At 48.8% G+C, this 12,832-nt stretch overlaps 1 protein-coding gene across 4 annotated transcripts in view; it reads left to right on the forward strand.

The window, feature by feature from the left end:
- The window catches only part of Mylk (myosin light chain kinase), a 248,341-nt gene that overhangs the window by 138,230 nt on the left and 97,279 nt on the right, over positions 1-12,832 (forward strand). For all 4 annotated transcript variants that reach the window (XM_015993413.3, XM_015993411.3, XM_076548799.1 and 1 more), the window contains one exon: positions 11,978-12,115. In XM_015993413.3, the coding sequence (XP_015848899.2) occupies positions 11,978-12,115 (138 nt within the window). The remainder of the gene's footprint in view (positions 1-11,977; positions 12,116-12,832) is intronic.

The following is a 12,832-nucleotide window of genomic DNA, read 5'->3' on the forward strand; positions in this document are numbered from 1 at the left end:
GGACAAATGGCATGGGATAGACCAGTTCACCCAGTCTTGTATCTGGTAGTCAGCTAATTTAATCCAGCATATCTTCAGTTGTTTGTGTTTTAACTGCATTAGAGACGCAGCTACGCTAACAGTCTCTGTGGGCTAAGGCGGGGGTGGGGGGTCTTCAGATGAAGGATGGGAAACTCGGGGGTATCCCCCTGACTCCTGAGTGTTGGGAAGGCCGCACGATTGCCCGTCTAAGTGTGTTTTAAAGCAAACGGGGGGGGGGGGGGGGTGAGCTGCAGCACAGCCCCACCAGGTCCTCTCCGTCTGCTGTCAGCAGCCTGGTGAGTGAGCGCCCTCCTGGGTGGGGGAGGTACTGACCTTTCCAAGGCAGACCGAGGCTCCCAACCATAAATGGAAAACAAGGCTGAGAGACAACCACACTCGGGCCCCGGTACGAGACTTCTCTGCACAGGGCTGGCAGAGTACACCTGGCACAGTGACATTTCTGGCGCCCTGCCCCAAGGTGCTCTGGAGGTTCCAGGCCGTGTCTCGCTCCCTCCTCGGCTTTGGAGTTCTGCTGACTTTTGTAGCCGCTCCTTTGGCTCCAGCCCCGCTGGGAGACGTTAAGGGACTTACTCCATGCCGCCTCATCTGCTGAGCCACCCTTCCCTACAGCTCCCCAGGCCTGGTTCTGTCACTCAATGTGGCATCATGGAAAGTGTCAATACAAAGCCAGAGCCCGGCCTGAATTCCATTCATTGCTTTCTAGACTTGTCACCTGGATGTCAACTCTCAAGGTGTCCCCTTCCTCTGTGTGACATGGGGGACACTGGGAATCACGGTACTGTGAGGATTAAATGAATTGTCCCCCAAACTGTAGAATGCTCCATATGTGCTGTTGTGATGGGTGTCCAAACTTTAAACAAGGCGGATTATCCCAGGGAGTGATTTTTACCAAAGAATCAACAACTCGCTGCAGTATCATCTGTCTGCTTGGGGAAGGGCGGAGAGGGCTGGAAGTTTGTGGTCTGCCTGTCTACGCAGCCGCAGACCAAGTGAGAGACCCGAGGAATTGGTTCCAACTGACTTGAGCCAACTGTGGGCTCATGTGCCGCACCTTGAGGCTCTGACCACAAGGTGGCACAATGCAGCAACGCATTGCCCTCCGCTTGCGGCTTCCCCTGTGAGGAGCTGGTTGTGCAGCCTTCCTGCCAGACTAGGGCTCTGTCCCTGAGCGCCCCACAGGTTCTGTGCTGAAGAGCAGACAGGGGGACCCTTCCTCAGCGCTTGATCCTTTTGTCAAGGCGTCACAGTCTTTCAGAGCACTGGCCCAGCACTCTGAGCTGTTCGGCTCGTCTCTGCAGCGCTAAAGCCTAGCTAGCTCCCACCGATGTCACTTTCTCCCAGAAGCCTTCCCTGCTCGCCCCAGAAGAAGCCCTGCGGACACCGTGCATCCCTTGTCGCATTCATTTACCAAAAGTCTTTGCCGAGTACCTGCTTCCATCTGGTCTGGGGACACTAAAACGCAGGCCGGCCCTCGCCCCGCTTACCCTCTGAGGGAGAGGGTGGCAACAGTCAAGTCATGGCTTAACTTCACAGGCCGACACATGCTTTTGAGAAAATGAATGGAGGGCTGAGGATGTTGCTCAGTGTTAGAGAGCGTGTCCGCCATCCCTACCTCCCTGCGCTGGATCCCCAGCATCACACACACACACACACACACACACACACACACACACACACACACACACAATTTTACTTACAAAACTGAACAGGGAATGGGATTAGACAAAGGCAGACGGGATGCTGTTCTAGGTGGGCAGCAGGCCGCACAGCAAGTGCAAAGGCCCTGAGGTAGGAGCAAGACCGGCCTGGTCAACGTGGCCATTGTGGCTGAGCCAAGGGAACGGGTAGCAGGGTAGCAACATACTGGGGTGGGGTGGGGCAGGGATGTATCATGCAGGGCCTCAAGGTTAAGGGACATTTGCTCTAAGTGTCTTTTTAAGTATCTGCAATCTTCCTGCAGGGAGACTCCTTGTCTTCCTGATATTGTATGTAACTCAGGACCTGTCCTGTAAGCTCCTGTGACCAGTGAGCAGCGACTGAAAGGGCACTGGGGTGGGTGAGTCCTCCTCACATGCAGAGAGGCGTTCCCTCGACTTCCCCCACTTGTCTAGGGCCTCAGTGCCCTGAAACTTTCAGGAGACCTGTGAGGGAGACCAGCTCCCTCTTTTTCCCCCAGGGTACTTTTGAGGAGGGAGAAGTGAGAAGTTCGTAGATAGAAATATAGAGGAGAGAGGCAGAAACACAGGGTAGCTTGGGAGGGCCTGGGTCAAAACCCACCAGCCCCTTCCAAAGGGCTTATAAAGGAATGCCGAGGGGTAGAGCAAAAGACCCCCCCCCCCCCAGCACAGCCAAGTGCAGACTATCTCAGGCACCTGGTGACAACGCTCATGGTCAAGCCATCCCCTAATGCAGCCCTGCTGTGTAAAGCAAGCTCGGCTCTCACTAGAACCTTTGTGGGCTCCCACAGACCTGCAAATTAGCTCTCACGAGCCCCTCAACAAATATGCCTGTTTCCTTTCTCTCCAGGCTAGGAGAAAGACCATCCCCATTATTAACCAGGCAACATAGTCTTCCTTCCACACCAATAAATAAATAAATAAATAAATAAATAAATAAATAAATAAATAAATAAATAAATAAATAAATAAATAAATAAATAAATAAAGGAATCTAATGGATGATGAATCCGACTTCCTACAGTGTCCTGGAAGATCTAGAAACAGTCACTAACTTCCTGTGTCAGGACTGAGTCATGGGCAGGGGGCCTTCCCTGGGCTAGGATATTTTCAATTTAACACACACACACACACACACACACACACACACACACACACGGTATCTATGTCAAGGCTAAATTCTTAAGCAACAAGATACATTAATAATCTCCTAATTGTACCTATTTTGACATAGTTTCTCCACTGATAATTTGTTTGCTCAACTAAAGGCATGCTGGGCCTGTGAGAGGACGTAAAATGTGGGTAAGGTAAAAAGAAAAAAAATCTGATGAAAAAAATGTTCTCTGAGGACATTTGTTAGAAGGTTTGTTTGATGAAGAGTCCCTAGTGGGGGGGACAACAGGCCCCTCAAAGCAGCCATGTTCTTGACTCTGAACACCTAGGTGTGTGGCAGCTCCCAGCCTCCTCTGCTCATCCCAAGTATGTGCGTGAACTTTGTACTCTGTGTCATCTGTCCGCTGGCATAAGTCATGGACCCTGCCCTCTGTCCTCTGAGCACACCGGCAACCATTTTAACCCTTACGTTTTGGCTAAAGAGAGACTCCTTGAAGGAGAAGAGACAGTACTGTCTTTAATCTGTTTTTTGTTTTGTTGGTTTTTTTTTTTTTTTTTTAAGTATCCTGAGAACCTTAGTGTGCCCGAGCATCTGCTCACAGCCTTTGAAACATAAGATAAGTAGTGAGTTTAGTGTCCAATCAATGCATGGCCAGCATTTTCCTTTTCTGCTGACGGAGGCCTTCACACTGCAGGGGGGCTGGCGGGCCCAGATGTGTCCATCTGGTACAAAGCTTAGAGCTGGAGCCTCGCTTTACTAATTGGACAATTACAGAGGCTCCTAACTGTCCACTTTTACAGCCCTTTGTAGACCATAGCCCCATTTCCTGGCTTGCAGACCTTGGCCAAAAATACCGTCCAGAATGAAAGCCTTGTGCTCCCGGTGGCAAGATGTGTCCCAGTTATGACAGCACAAACAGCAGTGTGGTTTCCAGGCCTCGCTGGCAAAGAACTCTGGGGGTTTGGATGCTGCGCCTGCCTGCCTGTTTGGAGTGCGATTATAACTGCTAAGACCTTAAGAAGGCTGAGGTTGTGGGGGTCCCTGCCTCTCATCTTGGAGCCCATCATTATTGGTCAGAGCTCTTCTCAAAGATGTCATAGGTTGTATCCCTTTCATTCTTTTCCTTGCACACTTCTCTTCCCATCTGCTTCTTCAGTTCTGGAGAAGTCAGCAGAAGCAAGGCAGGCCAAAACTGCCATAAAAACAGCCCGGTGCTGACCTTCCAAGACGGTTCTATCGGGTTAGAGACAGACTTTTGTTCAAGGGAATTCAGAAACCTCCCCGGGGATTTATAGCTTGCCAAAGGCTCTGGAAATGGGAAGGGGCTGGGCTGCCTTCCTGCAAGGCCAAGAAACCAAGCCCTGGAATGTGGGAGAGGAGGCACTAATCCCTGATGCAGGGACCGCACTGCATTTTGGATCACCAAATAAAGGGAGGAGATTGGCTGTAGATGCCCCCCAGTTGGTGATTTATTGGATTTCCATAGAGTAACAGGCTTGAGAGGGAATCCAGTTTGCTGTTAGAATGGCATTTTTGCATCGTGGTAGCTAAGGGAAATGGCTCCTGTTCAAAGAACTAAAGAGAGTCTTTAGTAGATCCAAGATAAAGGACAACGTGTCTGTTGAACGCACATTTGGATCCATAAACTCAGAGCTTCAGCGGGCAGCCGGCTGACCAGCATAGGTTGTCCAGGGGTGGCGGGGGTGGGGGTGGGGGTGTCATGATGGTTTTAAGGAGAGATTCAGAATGAGTTGTTTTTCCTACTAAACTCGTAGAGAGTTGGAGAAGGACCGTAGAGGGAAGAAAAAGGGAAATAGTTACAGTGTACCAGGAGATGCTGCAGCCAGGACCAGCCACCTGGGCGAAGGCTATGGCAGGTTCTTTATGCCAGGCCCGGGAAGAGTCGAAGGCTTTACTGGCTCAGGTTCGAGGAACAGCTGGTACTGCTTATTGCACTGGACCGGGTGGGTGAGCGATGCAACGAGGTGCTCTATCCTGTGGGCACTGGACTTTCTCCAGAAGTTTCCCAAAACGTGGCGTCTGTTCTGAAGTCCCTGCCGGTCGGTATCTTCAAGGGGGAGCTTTGACAGGACAGGTGCAATTGTGCAGACAGGGTGGCTTGCTGCAGTGCATCTCACTGCATTTTTTTTGCGCGACTTTACAGATGAAGAAGCCTAAATGCTTCGAGGGGTTAAGTCAGCTGCTGTGTGCGTGTGCGGCACCTGTTTCCCTACCTCCAAATGTTTACTCGTCTCTGCCTTCCACCTTTCCTTCCCGTTCTTTCTCTCTATTCCTTCCTTCCTTCCTCTGACTCCCTTCTCTGAAGTCCTGTTGACAGCTTTCATCTGTCCAGCATCATTTTCCCATGTCTGTGAGCTGCTTTATCAGCAGCTCATCCGTGGTCATGTTTTCCTTTCCACTGAAGGGCAGGCTGGGCCCTTCCCTTCTCTCAGTGGAGCAGTGGCTGTCTGTTCAGTGTTGGGCGCAGGGACCAAGAACCGGAGGAACAGATAAATTCATCCTTGGATGGTTAGTCTGAGACTAGTGAGCTGTGGCTCTGGCTCTCCTGGACTCTAGAAGGACAACCTCTCCGAGCTTGCTCTCGGTGGGAGCAGGAAGCATCACTGTGGGAAAAGCCAGAGGTATATTTAGTCTAGCCCCACTGGAGCTGGATACAGGCATCTCTCCCTGGTCCCAGTGATTCCTCCCTCGGAGTCTGTGTACTGTGGGAGGCCAGTGCCTGCCTCCCAGATGAGGAAGGCTGGGGTTCTCTCACCCCTGAGGCTGGCTTCCTGTTGTGACCTCAAAGCAAGACATTCCCAGCATAGTGGATCTCTGAGCTAACAGGCAGCCCTGGGGGGTATTTGTGTGGTATTATTTGGGCGGCCTGCCTCTGTTCTTAGATCCACAGAGAGAAAGCAAGAAGCCTGACCCAGTCAGTTGCATTCTCAGGTCTATAGGCCACTGCAGCCCTGGGGAGTCAGGAAGCCACCTTCCTGTGTTGAGTGGGAGTGTGCCCACCAAGAACCTTGTCGGGGACTCTTCCAGCTTTATCTCCATGGCTGCTGTTGAGTCCTGGTTTGGATACTTGTTTGTTGTCGTCTGGTGGACCCTGTTCAATCAAAACAGCCAGTAGGATTCAGAAAAGCGGAACATTTGTTTTTATACTGACTAGTGTTAGATATTGTTGTGGGGTCTTTTGAGACAGGCCCTTGAACTCACTACGTAGCCGAGGGGGATGAATTTGAATCTCTTCTGCCTCCCTCTCTAGGCTGCTAGGAGGCATGGGCATGTACTGCTGTGCCCAGCTTTAGGTGGTTCTGGGGATTGAAGTCAGCTTAAGTCATGCACTCTACCAACCGGGCTGCATCCCCAGCCCCACGGCCGTTTTTACGTATAGTTTCCTTGAATTGTCTGAAAGTCCCGCCGCGGAATCACGTATACAGTAGACTAAACTCATCAGTATCGCATTTCCGTTGTTGATAATAGCTAACCACACATATGCACGGTGCCCCCTTTCGCCTGACTTGTTTCTGCTCTGCTTTCTCTCCTTTGTCAAGAATCTACTGTGTGAATGAGCTGCAATGGGCCTGTCCTCGGTGGCACGGTCCCAGCTCACTGTGGTCAGCGCTGGGGAATGCTGGTTCCCTTTGGAGAGGCACCGATGGTGTGCCCTGCCTTGTCCTCAGGAGGCCTGGGCCCTCTGTCGTGGCCAACCTGCTCTGGCTCCATGACCCTGGTTGGCTTTTTGCCTTAACACATCTTGGGATGACTTTAAGTATGATGGGTAGTTATAGTTGGTTTTTTTTTTTTTTCTCACTCTTTGGGGACCTGCCACTCAGTTCCCAAATAAATACATGGAGTCTTCTTCTTAGTTATGAATGCCTGGCCTTAGCTTACTTGTTTCTAGCCAGCTTTTCTAACTTAAATAATTCCGTTTCTCTTTAACTATGTTTTGCCTCTGGGCTTTTTACCTTTCTTTATTCTATATATCCTTCTTTCCTTCTTACTCCGTGACTGGCTGGGTGCCTGGGTGGCTGGGCCCTGATGTCTTCCTCTCCTCCTTTTCTCTTCTTCCTCTTTTGTTTATTCTCTCTGCCTGCCAGTCCCGCCTAAGCTCTCTCTCCTGCCTTGCTATTGACTGTTCAGCTCTTTATTAGACCAATCAGGTGTTTTAGACAGGCAATGTAACACAGCTTTACAGAGTTAAACAAATGCAACATGAAAGAATGCAGCACATCTTTGCATCATTAAACAAATATTTCACAGCATAAATGAATGTAACATATTTTAAAGTAATATCCCACAGCAGGTAGTGGTTTGGGGCTTGGGTTCCAGGAGCTAGTTCAGGCTCCTTTTCTCTGGGTGTCTGAAAGAAGCCACTGACTGGGAACCCAAGGCCCTCTCTGTCTTCTTCGGCATGTGTTTATAGGAAGGTTGGTCCATTTTCTCACCCCATGAAGAACGTGGGCTTATTGACTGCTGTTCACTGGCCTGAATTCATGATCACCATAACCCATGTGATTCCCCCTGCACCTGCTGGGAAGAGTCGAAACAAACAGGAAACCAGCCCGAGGGGTTGAGAACAGATCAGTTCCCATCATTCTGTTCTTCCTTCCATTATCACTGTAGGACTAACGGGAGGAAAGAACAGGGCCAGGGGCTGTGGCTGCCCTGGATCTAAAGCATGAGCTGTGGTTCCTCTCATTCCTCACCTGGGGAGATGCAGCAGAACTCCATTAATTTACTTTGAGATCCGTCGTATGGTGTCTCCAAGCATGACATCACAGAACTTGGGCCACAAGTAAATAAATAAATGAATAGATAGATAGATAGATAGATAGATAGATAGATAGATAAATAAATAAATAAATAAATAAATAAATAAATAAATAAATAAATAAATAAATAAATAAATAAATAAATAAAGCGAGTGAGTCAGTAATCATCAGGGAGGGCTCAAGATCCCCTGCTTCTTAGGATGCCATTGATAATGAACGTGGGCAATCCTGATGTAGGATGGTTCAACTTGGGATTTTCAACTTTATGATGGTGTGAAAGCCACACACCTTTGATAGAAATTCACTTCAAATTTTAAACTTTGAATTCAAGCGTTTCCTGAGATCGCAGTGTGAGCTATGGCAAGGAGCAGAAAGACCCAGTCGGCTTTGTGGCCTCAGGATCAAAGAACCAGTCCTCTACGGTGAGCTGTGTTGCTGAGCTGGGATGCTCCGTAGGGTGGGTTCACCAAATGCATATTTGCCATATGCTACTTTTTTTTAGCTTATAGTAAGTTTATAGGAAATCCTTGTAAGTTGAGCATCTGTGGACGCACATATTATTTTCACATTCTGTCTTCAAAACCCCCTGAAGCCCTGAGATGACACAGCCCATAGAGACAGATGAAGGTGTGGGGCTTCAGGTAGAGGCAGAGACCCACTTATGGTCAAGATCTGGCTCCAAGTCTAGGTTTCTGTCCTGTGCTGGCTAGTTGTTGTTGTTTTGTTTTTTTATCAAGTTGCCACAAGCTAGAATCATCTAAGAGTAGGGAACCTCAACTGGGAAAAATGCCTCCATAAGATCAGCCTGTAGACTGTTGATGTCTAGAGGGCCCAGCCCACTGTGGGTGGTGCTACCTCCTAGGCTAGTGGTCCTACTCCCTAGCTAGTGATCATGGATGGAATAAGAAAGCAGACTAAGAGGCTGGGCAGTGATGGCACACTCCTTTAATCCCAGCACTCGGGAGGCAGAGCCAGGCAGATCTCTCTCAGTTTGAGGCCAGCCTGGGCTACAGAGTGAGTTCCAGGAAAGGCTCCAAAGCTACACAGAGAAACCCTGTCTCAAAAAACAAAAACAGAAAGCAGACTAAGCTAGCCATAAGGAACAAACCAGCAAGCAGTGTTCCTCCATGGCCTCTGTTTCAGTTCCTGCTTTGTGTTTCGGTCCTGACGTTCCCTGGTGCTGGAGTATGACCTGAGTTATAAGCTGAAATACACCTTTTCCTTCCCAAGTTGGTTTTGAACATGGTCTCTTGTCCAGCTATGGGGGACAGACACTCAGGCCTCAGATCCTGCAAGCTCCCAGTCCACCATCCCTCATGCCCTTCTCAGCAACTGGGGCAGGTTGGGGGTTACAGACAGGTCCTTAGACCCCAGCAACCAAGATCCACAGGGTACTGTGGCTTTATTGGGGCCCCAGGTGAAGGAACAGGCAGTAGGGAGATCTGAGAGAGAATGGCCTGGAAGAGCAGACAGCCACCAGCTGGAAGACGAGCATGCTGGAATTTGGATGTTCCTGCAGCACCCAGAAGGAATTCCAGTCCATCTGTGCGGAGCTCCATGGTTTGGGCTGATAGGCAGAGAGGCAGGAACAGGGAGTCCTCTGGAGAGGGGAAAACATTTTGTCCTCAAGCCCTCTCAATCTGTGCAAGACAGGAAATTCCTCAACCCTCCAGAGGCAGCCAGCTTTCCTGACGGCGACAGCCCAGGCAGGGACATGAGGTAGATTTGTGCGTTTCCAATACAGGTTCCATAAGTCCACCCCCACAGCCTCCTGCCAGGACCCCTCCAGCAGCTGCACTCCATCAAAAGGGAATTCTTGAGATGGGGGCTGGGGATCAAGATCCCTACCTGGTGGCCAGAGGTGGGATGGAGTTTATCTGTCTTAGCTGCTCTTGTGTGCCTGCGTCTTATCCCGTTACACCAGCTCTGAGGAAGCTTTATTCTGACCTTTATTCAACCCTCTGAGCCTCATCCTTCCACTATCCCAGAGCCTGGGCTGGGAGAGTTCTGTGGCCGCAGGTAAAAAAAAAAAAAAAAAAAAAAAATAACATGTTTTGTTTTAATTAGGCCTTCACCTGGTAGAGAGAACACCCTGGAAACTATCCCCAGAGTTCCAGAGTTTGAAAGAAGGTTTGGAATTTGTTTCTCTATGATGTTGGAGACCCAAAATACCAGAGTCCTCCCTTGCAACTTTTAAGTTAGAGATATTCCCTCGTGTTTAGTGTGGTTCCTGTTGTAACAAATTACCCAAAGATGGATACTTTGTAAAGTAAAGAGGTTTCTCTTAGCTCCTCCTTCTGGAGGTCAGAGAGCACCACACAGCTGTTTTCACAGGTCTTGAGGAAAGCTTCTTGCTCTGTCGTGTCATAGCTAGGACGCGGTAGAAGTGGGTGCGTAGAAGTGGGTGCGTGTAATGATGGGTGCTGAGACAGAGCAATGCAGGTCTCACTGTAGGAACACCCCGCTCTCATGTTGACCAATCCAGTCCCATGAGACCCAGCTCCCTCCTTAGAGAACTAACCTTGTATCCAAAGAACTTCATCGATCTCTTGAGAAAGTCTCTAAGCCTTTCATAAGGTGGTGTCTCCACAACCTAATCACCTCTCAGAGGGCCCCTTTCCAACGCCTCCATATTGAAAGTGCAATTTCATCTTGCCTCTCAAGAACCATGTAGAACCCTTGCCTGTCTCAGGCCCTGAGTTTGATACCCAATACTACAAACAAACAAAAAGTAGTAATTTGATGCTGTTCGCCTGAGTTGTGTTAAGTTGACACTGTAGGACCTGTCCTGCTAGTCTCCAGTACCCGGGGTGGAGGGTGGGGGGTGGGGAGCTGTAGGAGAGGATAGACACTGGGGCGGGCTGAAGCCAGCTTGGGGGAGGATGGCAAGCTTAAGGAAAAGGCCTTCTGTCAATCTGTCTCCTCAGAGAGCCGAGTAGGGGGTGGACTAGGCCTGCGCCCAGAGAGCTATGCTGGTCTTTGCCCTTAGCCAGCACATTCCCTTCGTCCCTCTCCCAGATTTCGCTGAAGTATTATGAAAGTACAGTAAGCTGCATGTATTTTAGGAGTTGAACTTAATGAGTTTATATCCATGAGGAGACATTTACCCCGAACTAAAAAGTGACCATTTCTGTTTCCCTTAAGCATTCCTTAGTGCTCTTTTCTAATCCATCTCCCACCCCCTGCTTCAGGCACCCACTGATATGCTTTCTGGCACTCTAGTGTGATGTGTGTGTGTGTGTGTGTGTGTGTGTGTGTGTGTGTGTGTGTGTGTGTGTGTGACAGAGAGAGAGAGAGAGAGAGAGAGAGAGAGAGAGAGAGAGAGAGAGAGAGGAGAGAATGAATCCAGAGCCTTACCCAGGCGAGGTTACTCTCAATCACGGAGTCACATCCCACCCTGTAGTTTTCCTTTGTTTAGTTGAGACATGGTCTTACCCAAGCTGGCCTTATACCTACTACTCTCCTGCCTCAGGCTCCTGAGTGTAGGGATTAGAGGTGTGTGTTGCCATACCCAGCTTTAGTATACTTTTCAAAAAGGAAATGGTTTTGGAAGTAGAGGTTGGTAGGATAGTATGTATTTATGTATGGGATTCCGGATTTGAGTTAGAGCCCATTCCCTATGGTGGGATGCCTTCCTCAGCCTTGGTGCAGGGGGAAGGGGCTTAGTCCTGCCCCAACTTGGTATGCCAGCCTGTGTTGACTACCCAGGGGAGGTCTTACCCCCTATGAGGAGTGAATGGGGGAGGATGGGATGGGGGAAGGTGTGGGGGGGACTGGAGAAGGGGAGGGAGGGGGAACAGTGGTTGGTATAATGAAAAAAATTTTAAATAAAAAATCATAAAAAGGAGGGGATGGGGAGCAGAAGAAAGAAGAAGGAGTAGAATTGTTCTGTTTACCGTGTGTGTTGTACACAAATATCATGTCTCGCGAGAGTAAGAAGAAACCAAGCATTGTTTACTTCTGGGGAGACCATGCCAGGGAGCTTGGAAGGGAGACTTTACATAGACCCTTCGGCATCTTTTGAATTCTGTGCCATGTGAGTGAATCACTTCATTCAAGAGAGTGAAGAGAATTTAAGGGGGAAAATCTTCATGAAGATGCCAAGGGTGAGCTTCCTCCCGGAGGTTCTCCCGAGGAAGCTGAGCTTGTTTGCACAGGACTCCCTGGAACCCCATTGTTTAGTCTCTGCTGTCAGGGGAGAGCACTGTCCCGTCAAGCAGTGACATGGGACGTACCTCATCCCAGTGATCTCCAGAGCCTCCCAGCGTGCATGAGACCCGAGCTTCAGCACAGCGGTGTCATCTAGTGCGTTTGCTGAGTGTGTGAAAGAAATCTTTCTCTCCCATTTTGTTTCCACCACACAGAAAAGAAAAGTGAAGGAGAGAAGGAATGCCTTCTGCCACGAGCGCCCAGCAAGCCCATGGCACCCATCTTCCTGCAAGGCCTCTCTGATCTCAAAGTCATGGATGGAAGCCAGGTCACTATGACAGTCCAGGTGTCAGGTCTGTCCATACAGCCCTCTTCTTGGGGTGTATAAGAGGGTGATCATGTGGCAATGGGGTATTGCTCTTAGATGCCCAGAAAATCATCATGGAACCATCAGCAAGGGGTTCAAGGAAATGAGGTCTCTTGGCTTCTCTCTTCTGCTATCTGGGTAGCATTTTTCTAGGTTGAGGGTTATATGTTCCAGAGGAAGAAGATGACTAAGAGTAATGTGGCCAGTTCCAGTGGAAAGTTCGGGGTTTTGTTTTTCACTTTTGTTTTATGGTTTATACTTTTTGTTTTGTTTTAAAGAATTCCAACTATTTTTTTAATTGGTATATATTCATTGTAGAAAATGATGAGTTTCATAATTCTATTTTATTCAAAAGCATCATGTGCTTTAACCATATTTACTAATTACTCTTCCTTTTCTCTCACCAGCCCCCTTCTTTTTCCAAATAGTCCCCCTTCTACTTTTGAGTCTTTCTGCTCCTAATCAATGTAGTGGTTGAAATTTTAGCCAGAGTAATAAGGCAAGAGAAAGAAATACAAAGGTTGCAAACAGGAAAAGAGGAAGTCAAATTATCCAATTGTAGATAATATAAGCCTATACTTAAAAAACCCTAAAGATTTTCTAGAGAGTTTTTAAATGGTGCAAAATGAACTTGTGTGAGGTCTCAAGTCTTTAGAGGCCATCTGAGTTGCTAGAGTCAGATTCTAAGGTAGAAAGTAGATGA

This window comes from Peromyscus maniculatus, chromosome 12 (assembly GCF_049852395.1).
Source record: "Peromyscus maniculatus bairdii isolate BWxNUB_F1_BW_parent chromosome 12, HU_Pman_BW_mat_3.1, whole genome shotgun sequence".
In the NCBI taxonomy this organism is placed as follows: domain Eukaryota; kingdom Metazoa; phylum Chordata; class Mammalia; order Rodentia; family Cricetidae; genus Peromyscus; species Peromyscus maniculatus.